The following is a 12301-nucleotide window of genomic DNA, read 5'->3' as shown; positions in this document are numbered from 1 at the left end:
TTTTAAAGTGGAACATTCATGCAGCATTATGACAGCAAAAGAGATTTTGTGGCTCAGTCATGCAAAGGGAACCATACTGACTGACCCCTGCACCCATGCAGAGCCCCACTGAAGAAGTCAGTGGTGATCCCCACAGGTGCCAGGTTTTGCCCATGAAGTTCCATTTTTAGGATCAAGACCATATAGGTTAGCATAAGGATATCACCCCAGTGAACAGTTGGAAGGGTCTGATTTTTTTAAATAAATAAAATTGATGGAAGCAGAGTTCCTGCCCTGGGCGAATAGAAATGAATGTTCTCCTCCTTTATCACCCTCTTCTTTAAAATATTTATATCCATTTCCGGCAGCAGAGGTGCAAGTATTGCGTATCCCTTTCTGCCTATCCAATTCAGGCCCAAATCCAGCAAATCACTTAAGAATGTGGAATTCAGTGAAACTTAAACACATGCTTAAAGTTAAGCATGTGTTTGAGTTTTACTAAGTAGGGATGGACTTAAGCATGTGCTTAAATAAGTTGCTGATCTTGATGTAAAATGTGATCAGCTCAAAATAAATTACTAGGTTAATGAAGAAAACACTATTCACTTGTCTATGGTAAAGTGTTTATGTTCTTACTTTTTCACAGAAAAGTTGGTATTACCCGAGAAAGCGTTCAAAGTTTTAAAATAATTTTTTAATCATTTTTATTCTTTGAGTATGCATCAGTGTGGATCCTACTTTAGATGCATATGCATCTTGTGTTCGAGATCAGATTTTTTTAATAACAGAGTCCGTTGGGGCCACCCATTAACCCTGTGCCACTTGTGCTCCTGTACAAGGACATAAAGGGCAGAGGGGAACAGAAGCTCGCAAGTGTCTGATGCACTAGGTCTTAGCTTTCGCTAAATTTCTTTAAACCCTTCATAATAAGCCTTTAGAAGTTTTCTGATTCTTGGACATGAGTCTACCATGAACAATATAAATGCATCTAGACTGAAAGTGACAGTATGGGCCCCACAGCCAACATTTCTCAAAATGACAGATTCAAAACCTTGGGCTTTCAATCCCTGCCTGTCCTGCAATGGGCTAATTCCATTGACAGATGGTTACAGCTCTATCTCTTCTGCTTAGGAGAATCCCACATATTGAGTAGATGTTCAGTGTGCCTCTCATGGTCCACGAGAACCCACAAATTGCAAGATTCACAGTAAAAACAATGAGGGTCCTGTAGCACCTTAAAGGCTAACAAATTTCTGCAGGCATAAGCTTTTGTGGTCTGCAACCCACTTTGTCAGATGCATGAAGTGGAAACCACAGATAGGAAGTATATATATATATATATATACACACACACACATCCACGAGTAAGAAACAATGGGGAGGGCAAGTGCCAAAAAAGTCAATTCAGTTAGAGTAGATGAGGCCTATTCACAACCGTCCTCAGCAACACAGGCTTTGAAGTGCAAGAGAACTGAGGAAAGGTTGCCCTGCCTTTTTATGCCCTCAAATGAAAATATGGGGCACATATGTAGACCCAACGTACACTGCTATTAAAAAAATACATACGATCTTGCAATCATGAGGCACATGTGCACCTAAGGTGGGATCCATATTGACTACAATATCTTGAAAAGCCACAGTTACTGTAAGGTATGTAACCATTCTTTAGAGGTAGGGAAAGCTCTTCTAACAATATCACAGTGGAGTTGCAGCCTGTCCTCCACAGTCACACCCCTGTATATTTTCACGGAAACTAAACATTGTAAAACTGATTAGTTGTCTAAGCCCCAATCCAGCAAATCATTTCAGCCTGTGTTTAAGTATTTTGCTAGATTGGGGCCCTAGGCCAATGCCAAGGGGATGGATGTGACCTTACAGGGTCCAGTTTGTATGGCAGTTTGACAGTTGGAGCTGGGTGAAAATTTTACAGTTGAACAATTTTCTGTGAGAAAATGCTAATTCTTTATAATCTGAACGTTACACCAGAACATGTAGATTATGTTAAAAGTGTTCATGGAAACCAGACCATCTAGCCAGCCTGCCTCTGTTTCTGCCAGCTCACCCACCCATCTCTGTAGGCTCCTCAACATTCCCACTTGGGGAACTGCCAGGGAGATGAGACAGAAATTTTCAAACAGTTCCAAACAGAATTTTTTGAAATGTCCATGTTGCTGCAGGTCCTTGCCAAAGCACCCTCTTCGAGCCTGGTGTGGCACAGCAACCACTTTCCTGAATTTTCCAGAAGGTCTTATGCTGCTCCGCCCACCCTCCCATGCCATCTGGGTTAGAGACTAAGCCTGAGGGCCACAATAGAGGCTTGTATGCCCCATTACAGACCCTTCCATGGAAAAAAATCACGTATCCAACCTTTTGTTCCAATTCTGAATGGTAAGAATATCAGGCATGAGAAATTTTCTGGATGACAGAAATTCCTGTTCCTGCACAGCTCTAATGACAATGTAGATCCAAGGTTGTTGATGGAGGATAGTTGTAACACACAGACTACATCTACACTAGGAAAAGTGGGGCCTCTAATTCTCCACCAGTGTAGCTCCACTGGATGTAGTAATTATGGAAATTATAGTGTAAATATGATTCATGTGCTTGCGATATTTTTGTATTTAATTTATTTCTTTAAATTTAAGTAATAGTAAAAAAGACCTGTAAAGGAGCTCTAGGTCCTCTGATAATTAATCTTACAACAGCATCAACCATCATACAACCATCAATATTAAAAAACAAAACATTCCAACACAAACCAATTAACTCAACACAGCCTCCCACTGAATCCACTACAAAAAGTTCCTTTCCACTTCTTATCTCCAGGAGTATAATCTTAACCTTGTCCAAAAAGCCCAGTAAATAAATGGTTAGCTAAAAGGGTGGTGTAAATATCTGAACCTTGTCTGCACTACTCCTGTGCTGTTGCGACTACTAGTGGAGCTACACTGATGGAGAGATGAATAATTTTCCTAGTGTAGATAAGGCCTTTGGGTACGTGTGCTGGGTCCTTCCCCACCACCTTGATAAAAATAGTTTTAAAAATGTGTAGGGGTGTTTTCCGTCTGGTAAAGAGAAAGAGACCAACTCTTTCTAGGTATGGGTGAACTAAGTTCAAATCAAATAAGAATCAAACCGAACCTTCATGTCATTGCCTCTTGGGGTGGTCTCTCTATGAGCTTTAGTTTCTCCTGACTGACACTCCTTAGTTTGCTCTCAGTCATGTCAGTTCTTGGACCCTCACCTCCAATTAAGCCTGTCAGTCCTTCACTTTTTGGGACTGGTTTACACTAAAGTTTTGGTGACAAAAGTCAGCTTTTGTTGATAGAACAGTGGAGTTGTACACATTGAAATGCCCCTCCCACTGATGTAACTCCCCTGGTCTGCCGACATAATAAAACCACCTCAAGGAGAGCTGTAGGGCTTATGTCAACTTAGATAGGGCGATGCATTGTCAAGGTAGACACTGTCCCTTACATGGGCTGTGGGGCTATCATTCTTGTAAATTTCACTGCTCCAGTGGAAATTGACAAGAAAGCCCCCCTGAGACCTGAGCAGCTTGTCACTGCTCCTGCCTGGGAGCAGGGTGAGAAGCCAGGGCGCTGGTTCTCTGCTCCTGGCTGAAATTGACAAGGCTGCCCAGGCTCCCAGCAGGGAGCGGGCAGGGGGAGGCGAGAAACAGAGGCAGCTGGACCTCCACTCCACAAGGGCAAGAAGCCCCAGACACCTTCCCCCTGGGAACAGGGAGGGGAGAAGCCCCAAGCACCTTCCCCCTGGGAAAGGGAGGGTGGGGGAGAGCAGCCCATCAGGAACCCAGGAGCCTGTGCAGCTCCCAGCAGTGACCTGAAAGACAGGGCTCTCAGCTCCCCACACTGCCCCTCTTAGGTCAGTGGAAGTGCTGCTACTGTGGACACACTCCACTGACCCAAGGAAGGTAATGTGGACATCAGCCACTGCAGTAATCACTGCGGTGGCTGTCACTGCGGTGGCTGTAAGTCAACCTGATTTATTTTTTTAGTGTGGATGAGGACAAGGCCTTGGTCTTGCAGTCTCCTTCAATCTCCTGACTGTTTTCTTGGAGGCTGTTTCCCAGTATTAGACTGTCATCTCCTTGCTATCCCAGGCTCTTCTGCCGCCTTTTCTCTGTGCTCTCCCCCTTTATGGCAGGCCTTGCTTCCTCTATTAGTTGCAGCTGTGTGTGCCTGCCTCCATGATTGGCAGCTCTGGCAGCTGTGTGGGGGTGTGATGGCACTGCTTGCTTGTAAACAGGAGAGGCTCTCCTATCCCCTCTGTCTATACTCAGTATCAGGTTTGTAGATCCCATTACATTTCCTCAATTGCTCTCTCCGATCTCAACCATTTTTGAGGGTCTGATAAAACATTATGTGCTTCTAATTTGCATTCATCTCTCCACTTTCTAGTTTTGGGGGAAAGGGGAAATATGAGAGGGGCTATTTTCACAGTATTTCTGGCTCTTCTGAAACCAGATGTTCTTATGTGAGATCTTGCTCTTATGAAACTTCTGAGCCAATTTTCAAAATAAGAAGCAGTTTAGACATGTTTATAAAAGTGTTTTTTTGTGGTAAACCCATCACTTCCTCTGACACAGAAAGTGCAGAAATAGCTTTCTGATGCCTGAGACTGTCCTGCTTTCCTGCCTCAATTCTGTTGCATGCAAGTGAGGGAGATAGTGGGCACATATTTGCTAGCATGGCAACATGAGCACTTAGATACCATGGCAGTAGGCGTAGTTTAAAAATTTAAGTAGAATAGACCACACATATACTGATTTGGGGTGTCAGAGGAGCCCATCTGCACATGTCTTAATCACTCACTTTCCAGGTTTATGGTGGGGGAGAAATCCTTGGGGGTTGTGGGTTTTTTTGTCCCTTAACCATTTGTCCAGCAAAGTGGATGGATGGGAGATGCAAGTATTATTGGACAGAGTAATGAGGTCTGGAACTTTGACATCCAAGGGATTGTTGATAAGCCATTACTGGAAACACTATAAAGTAATATCTTCCATTTATTCCAATTTGAAGGACTCCCAAAAACCAGTACAGAATAAAATACAAAAAGTTAACAGTAATCCTCACACTATTCTCTTGAGTGTGAGAAAAACTGTAAGGAAAATCTTTTGTTAAGAGTTGCATTTACTGTGATACGAGGTTCCTTATAGCACAATTATCCCCACTTTGTCTGTTGAATTCCTGTTCTCAGTCCCAGAGTGGACGGGGCTCCCACTGTAAAAATTGTGATGGAAGCCTAAGATTGCGGAATCCACAATTTCTGCAATATCACAAGTAGGGCCTTATATAGTCGTTTGTTGCAATTTCTAATATGAATTATTCCAGTTTTTCTAGGATATTTTAGGAGGAAAAGCTGAACTAATTGATTTTAACATTACTGAAGAAGAGAATTTTTTAAGGTTAATTAATACAAGTATTGCAAATTACAAAGGGGGTTCCGAAGTGGAAGCAAGCTAAACTTGCAAAGGGTTCAAATCCCAAGCAACACAACCACAACTTTAAGTGAATATACATTTTAAAAATTCAGACAATTTAAAACTTTTTATACATTCTATATTTTCACTACTGTATGTTGGCAAATAAGACTATAAAAGAAAGAAGCACAAATGAATATTTTGAGGAGAAATGAGTGAAATATAGAATGACAAAGCAAGTGATTGGGATTGAGAAATTTATCAATGATTATTCAGCTGTTTCTCGTTTCCCAGTTTTCAGTTTATGTTCATACACTGTTTTTCCCCTAGATAAGCAGCTGGATAAAGTGTCAAATCTTCAGATATTTGCAGCTAAGTATAGAAAAATTCAAGACAAAACTGTAGGTTGTAAGATGAAGCAAATGCATTTTGAGCATTCTGGTAATACACCTAAACATCCATCCCTATTGTTACCTGATTTTTAAAAATACAAAGACATTCTTAAAGCAGTAATGCTCTCTTAAACTGTTGCTTGTGAACACATGAAGATCTGTATTGTACTATTAAATAATGTTAAGTTCATTCAGTGTGTTCTTTAGTAAAGACTCTGGCCTTTTTAAGTCTTATTTTAGTTAGTTGCAGTGAATGAAATGAAAGATTCCAGTTCCAAAGGTCAGTTTACCATGAGTCTTTGGTCTGTTGGTTTATTTTCTGTTTGTTTACCTGCAGGAGCAGTCTCACAGGTGCTGGACAGCCTGGAGGAAATTCACGCGCTTACAGACTGCAGTGAAAAAGATTTAGATTTTCTACACAGTGTTTTTCAGGATCAGCATCTTCACACGCTACTAGATGTAAGTGTTTTTATAGAAGAAATTTGAATACATTTTCTTCTTTAATAGCTAAGTATTTCTTTTCATTTTTGATAGAATTTTAAATTCACTGTGTAGTATTTGCTTCTCTTCTGTGCTTACTTTTGATTTTGTTACAAACAAGACAATATATGAATTGAATGCAGTACATGGTAAATGTAAGAAATTACTCAAGGAAGACTTGATATTAAAATACAACTATTCATAATAATAATACTGCATAGAGAGTTTTAGAAATGTAATTTTTGCATAAGTGTTTTTAATCACATTTAAGTGATTAATGGCATGGTTTGTGAGTTTACACATTGAACAAATGGTTATACTGTTAAAAATATTTTGATTCACAGAATAAGGGTGGTTCTTTTGTTGATGTCTGACTTTTATTTTGTATTCAAAATTTGAATTGTGCACAGATTGATAATCCTTTTTAATGTGATGTATTCTGAGACCTTTTTAGCAAAATCTTCAGTATTTACTTAAGACAATAATTTCCTAACTGATGAGGAAGTGGAGCAAAGCCTTTTCATACATAAGAAGATTATGATGCAGATCTTATTTGAAACTCACTAGTGCAAGCCAGGTGGTAGGCTCAATACTTTAAATAAACTTCTGCAGGTAACTGGATGGCAGGTGTCATGTTCTTCTGTACTAGATATGGACTGGCTAGAGAGCTTGCTTTTACATACCAGATGGGTTCATCCAGGGCTGAATTTAGGGGCAGACAACCCAGGCAACTGCCTGGGGTACCGGGCTCAGGGTGCTGTTTTTGTTGTTAGTGACAAAAGGGAAAATAGAATGTTTGAAGTAAAATGTTTCAGGTATTCTGTGTATGGATTCATTTTTCACTAACCTAGAATGTTCTTTGTAGAATCTCATGGAACCTTCCAGACATTAAGAGCTACATTTTCCTCTAAACTCCTAGAATGTTGTTAGCCATGCCCTCGTGGGTATATAAGACATCGCTAGTCAGTCATGATATATAAGAACGAAATGAAGTGAGAGCCCAGCTGCGATATTGCAAACCTTATTTTATTGTGTAATAGTGAAAGTGTACGTGTGAGGGGGCGCTGAAGATGCTCCTCACCTGAGGTGCCATTTGGTCTAGTGCTGGCCCTGTGTTCATCGTAAGATCCTTTAATGCTCTGCTGGGTATGACTGAGGTTCATCTAACTAAGGTATTTTATACACAGTGTCACCTAGTGAGTGAACAGAGTAATAGTTTAGTATTCCATTACACCTCCCCTTTTAAGCTCTACGTTTCTACCATTTACAATATGCTGTCTTTGAGGTTCAGTATAAATCAGTCGCTTAAGTGTGTCTGAATCATGTGCTGGTTTTCTAATTACATGACCCTTACCTGTAACAACTTCGTCATCAGGGAGTCCATTAGGTGTAACGACTGGCTGTGGTCGGTTTGGAATCCGAGTCGTCAATGTCTTGTTCTGCCCATCTGTAGAGTTTACTCTATAGATTGTTCTTTCTGAGGAATAAACTGTAGATGTCAGTAGTTTCTGCTGAACTCTCCATTGTCGGTCTTGATCACATATGATCTGGGCACTGAATTCTTTTTCTTTATCACAGCTGGAGTTGTCCCTCCTTTTTCTCCATCCAGTTTGACATGGACATGATAACCAGGTTCTACAGCTGGCAGTTCTCTGACTGAGTGTTGTCTGTTGTAAAAGTGTTCATAGGCTCTTTTTGCTTTTGTATCCGAGTTGGCTACTCTCTTCATGTTAGGCCACTTTGGAGATAGATTATGTTCCAAAGTTGAAACAGTAGTTTTGAGTTGTCTTCCCATCAGGAACTGTGTTGGAATGTATCAAGTTCCTTCTATTGATGTTGATGTGAAACTCAGAAGAGCAAGGAATAGATCTTCTTGCTGTGGTATTTTCTTGGCTGTCTGTACAGCTCTCTGAACCTCTCCATTCACTTGTGCATTAATACTGCAACATTATGTCTTTAAATTATGTTATTTTTATGTACTTGAAAAAATAGTCCACAATGACCAGGTAATGATGTCCTCTGAATTCACATAAATTTGCAACTAATCTATTCCAATCTCTCTCTGATAGAAGTGTTTGTACACTGAATGATCCAGCATTGTCTCTTAAGTTGATTTGTACTGGATTTCCTTTCAAAAGTTCAGTATAATCAAATCCTCCATCGAGTTCTTCCTCCTGTCTCACTAGGCTACCACACTGTGGCTGAGAATGTTGTTGGTCTTTGATCCTTTGAACACATGCATTCTGAATGCATAGTTTTAGTCTTTGTAAACTGTTTCTTTGGTGAACTGGCCTCTGAAGTTCAGATTACCTCCAGAGCTAGTCAGAGCTGTGTCAGGTGACTTCAGCTCTGGGAGGGATTGAAGGTCATTGTAAGTCCATTCTGAGGTGACAGCTCCTGAGTCAATTTTGAAGTCAGTAATCTTGCCATAAATATTCATTTTCACTCTCCAGGCAGGCTCTAAGTCATCAGAAGTGATAGATCCCAGAAACAATGGGTCTGGATTGTTTGTAATAATAGTCTACTCCCTGACTGCTTTCATATGGCAAACAGCTGCAAAAGTCCATATTTCATTAATTTATTACACAGTGCACCTCTGGCTGGACATGCATCATCTCTGTGGTTATGACTTTCCACAACTTGTACATGTAGGCTGTGTGACAGCTCTTCCTCTACCTCGGTGGGTCCCAGTGTTTCCTTCCAGCAGTAGGTCAGGGAACTGCTTTACCCTTTAGTGTTCTTCCACCCTCTGGTGGGGGAGGGTAATACAGCCTCTTTAAGATGGCAGCTCATGGTCCTGTCTCTGGTTCTCACAGGCCCTTGCCTCTTTGCTGGGGCTCTTGCCCCTCCAGTGAATGGCCGATAGGGGGTTGGGGGGGGGGAGGGGCCAGTCCCACCCTTGATTCTGGGCCCCAACCCAGGGACCCTACAAGTAGCAGCCTCACGCTGTGGCTTCAGGGAAGCTGCTGGCTTCCTTGGGTTACTTCCCCATGCCCCTTGACTTAATATCCATACCCTGCCCAAACAGGTCCTTCCTGGCTTCCTTGCCAGGGAAGGTTCTTGACTCTTAAAAGCCCTACTGAGCATGGTAATGCCCAAACCAAATGTCCAGTGCAATCTTTCCCTTCTGGCAGGGTCTCTTCCCTTAGGCCTCCAGGCCTGGGAAAGGTTCTTTGCCCTCTTCGGGCAGGGTTTTCCCTCTTCCAGTCTTTGTATCTGCAGGGTTCTCTACTGCCAGCATTCTGCTCCTTCTCCTAAACCTTCCTGGCTCTTGACAGCATCTTGCCGGCTCAGACTCTCTGGTAGCTTGCCTCACTCCCACAACTCCAGCCACACCCTTTCTCTGGAGGGGAGGCTTTTAACAAGTCCTAGGTGGGGCCTTGATTGGCTCCAGGTGTGTTAATTAACCTGGAGTAACCTCTGCTCAGCTACCAGGGGAAAAGGGACTTGCTGCTCCATCGGCCCTCGAGTGAGCACTCTCATGGAGGTCAGCCCCCCTAGATCCCTTGCTGCCACTGCTGTCATTTGGGGGCTCTGCTGGCATCCCTCCCTCCCTCCCTCTCTCCTTGCAGGGAGTGAGTGGCTCCACCACTGCTGCTATTACCACCTGTGGGGGATCTTTCCTGGCCAGCTGGAACCTGCCACTGCTGCTACCCCGGAGCCTGCTGCTGTTGCTTCCTGGAGGAGGAAGACCATGACTGCTGCTGGGGGAGAACACCAGATGGGTGAAGAAGTCTGTGGAGGGGGTTTGTTTGTTCCTGGACTGAGTGACTTTACCATCTCTGCTCTTGGGGTGGGGACAGTTCCTGTTGTTGCTGTGGGGAGAGGGGGGAGCAGTGTGGAGCCCTCCCCCCGATCCATCTGCTCCCCACCCCACCACCATCGCTGTTGCCCCCTCCACTATCCCCAGCCACCCTCCACCAGCTGCATCACCTCCTCACCCCTCAACTCAACCATTTGCTTCCTGACCATCTGGGACTGTTGCAGCAGCAAGGACTTTATTTCCCACTACCCGGGCACCCATGGGCGCCCATGTTTCCTTTCCCCTTTCTTCCCTTCCCCCTCCCCCCACCCTTGGACTTGCCTGTCCTTCCCCAGCTACGTTTGGCTGGAGGGCCCCCCCCCCACCCTCTACATTGCCCTCCGGCCTCTCTGAGGCAGTTTACCCCCCTTTTCCCCTTGCAGGCTGCCCCGCCTTCCCCTTGCTGCCCACTTTGTCCCCCTCCCCCCGCTCCTATCTTTCCCTTGGAGTTTGTTTGGTTTCCCTGCCCTGCCCCAGCCCTTCAGCTTTTGTTGGTTTCCCTGCCCCGTCCTATCCCCTGTGATTCCCTTGTCCTTTCCTACCCCATCCCCAGCTTGCGGTGCACCAGTCCTCCTTACCCCCTTTGCTGCTCGCCCTGACCCATCCCCACCCTACCTGCTCTGTGCATTCATGCTCCCCAAGTGCCTGTGAGCCTCTGCAGCCCCCTGGTTTTTTTGTTGTGCCCCCGCTCACTGTACCCCCTGATACCTTTTAAACCTCCCCCCCCCCAGTGCAGCCAGAAGAGCCGGCACCGCCCCACCCCAAACAAGGCCCTTGTGACCCTTCCTCTTCGGCACCCTCCTCCCCGGCCTACAGCCTAGTGGGGAGGAGAGGTCAGCCATCCCACCCCTCTACTTCCATCCCTGCCCTCCTTTTTTGCCAGTGCTTGCCCCGTGACCCTCCCTGTGAGTACCCTCCTTCCCTACCTGCGTCCCAGTGAAGAGAAACGGTCAGCCCCTCCCCACCCCTTGGCCTTTGCCCACCTCCTCCAGTGCTTGCTCCCATCCCCTCTTTCAAATGAATGGGGAGACTGAGCGGAACTCCTCCACCAGTTGACCCTGTCCCCTGCCCTCAGCCTGTTCCCCCACCCATTCCTGCAGCTACCACCATGACCACTGCCGGATCTAACACCACCACTGCCCCCACGGGGGCACCAGCAGCGGCAGGCACGGGAGGGACCTCCACCACTGCTGCTATGACTTCCTCGGCTGGCAGAAAGGGCCAAGGAAAAAAGAAGGGCAAGAGCCCCGCCTGGAAGGCAAAACCTCCTGGGGCGGGGACCGCTGTCCACACAGTGGCCCTGCCATCGGCCGCAGCCCCCCCTTCACTGCCATCCCCTCCACTAGCTCTGGGGGTGCTCCTGCCTTGACCCCCAGAGCATACGCCCAGGTAGCCATCACCCCTCCAGCCCCCACCCCGTCATCTGCCCCCGCCGCCTCCTCAAGTAACATCTCTAGTGGCCGGGGCCCCTTCCCCACCCTGACAAGGAGGAACGGCGTCCGTTGCCTCCTGATGGCCACCTCGCCCCACGTGGAGACCTACGTGCGGGCGTTGGTGTGGGTGGTGAGGCCCTCGGCCATCGTGGCAGCCTTCAAGATGTACAGCAAGATCGTCTTCCTTCTAGCATTGGAGGCCACCGCCCAGGAGGCGGTAGAGAAAGGCCTGGCGGTGGGGGACATCTATGTCCCCCTAGAGCCCCGGAGGACCTGGGCGTACAGGTGGTCCTTACCTCCATCCCACCCTTCCTCCCCACCCTGGGGAAACCTATCTCTGTTACCAGCCTCTCCTGCTGGGCTGCAAGGACCCTGTCCTCCGTCACGTTTTGTCCTTTCGCCAGTAGGTCCAGATCCAGCTGCCACCGGTGGCAGAACATGATGGGGAGGCTCCCAAGGAGTCCTTCCTGGTGACCCATCAAGAGGCCCAGTATCGGATCCTCTATTCCTTGGGGGAGGCCTTGTGCTTCCTCTGTCAGGCGATGGGGCACGTCCGGAGGGACTGCCCCCTGGCCCAGCACGGAGGAGCACCTGAGCCACCCGAGGTCCCAGTGGGTGCCGGCCCTGCCACTGCTGGTAACCCTGAACGCCTGGCCCCCATGGCTGCCCCTTCTCCTCCTCCTGTGCCCATCTCCACCACCCCTCAGGGCATGGACAGGCTGACGGTGGAGTTCTACCGCGTGTTCTGGGACGCCCTCGGCCTGGACCTTGC

The 12301-nt window shown here is 46.1% G+C and overlaps 1 protein-coding gene across 4 annotated transcripts in view; it reads left to right on the top strand.

The window, feature by feature from the left end:
• CASK (calcium/calmodulin dependent serine protein kinase) overlaps positions 1–12301 on the top strand; it is a 410160-nt gene that overhangs the window by 294823 nt on the left and 103036 nt on the right. For all 4 annotated transcript variants that reach the window (XM_067545145.1, XM_067545148.1, XM_067545147.1 and 1 more), the window contains one exon: positions 6152–6273. In XM_067545145.1, the coding sequence (XP_067401246.1) occupies positions 6152–6273 (122 nt within the window). The remainder of the gene's footprint in view (positions 1–6151; positions 6274–12301) is intronic.

The sequence above is a fragment of the Emydura macquarii genome, unplaced genomic scaffold, assembly GCF_026122565.2.
Source record: "Emydura macquarii macquarii isolate MOO-44397 ecotype Brisbane River unplaced genomic scaffold, CSIRO-AGI_Emac_v2 contig_1043, whole genome shotgun sequence".
In the NCBI taxonomy this organism is placed as follows: domain Eukaryota; kingdom Metazoa; phylum Chordata; order Testudines; family Chelidae; genus Emydura; species Emydura macquarii.
Note: the sequence above shows the minus strand (reverse complement) of the source record. Positions and strands in the feature narration are given on the sequence as shown.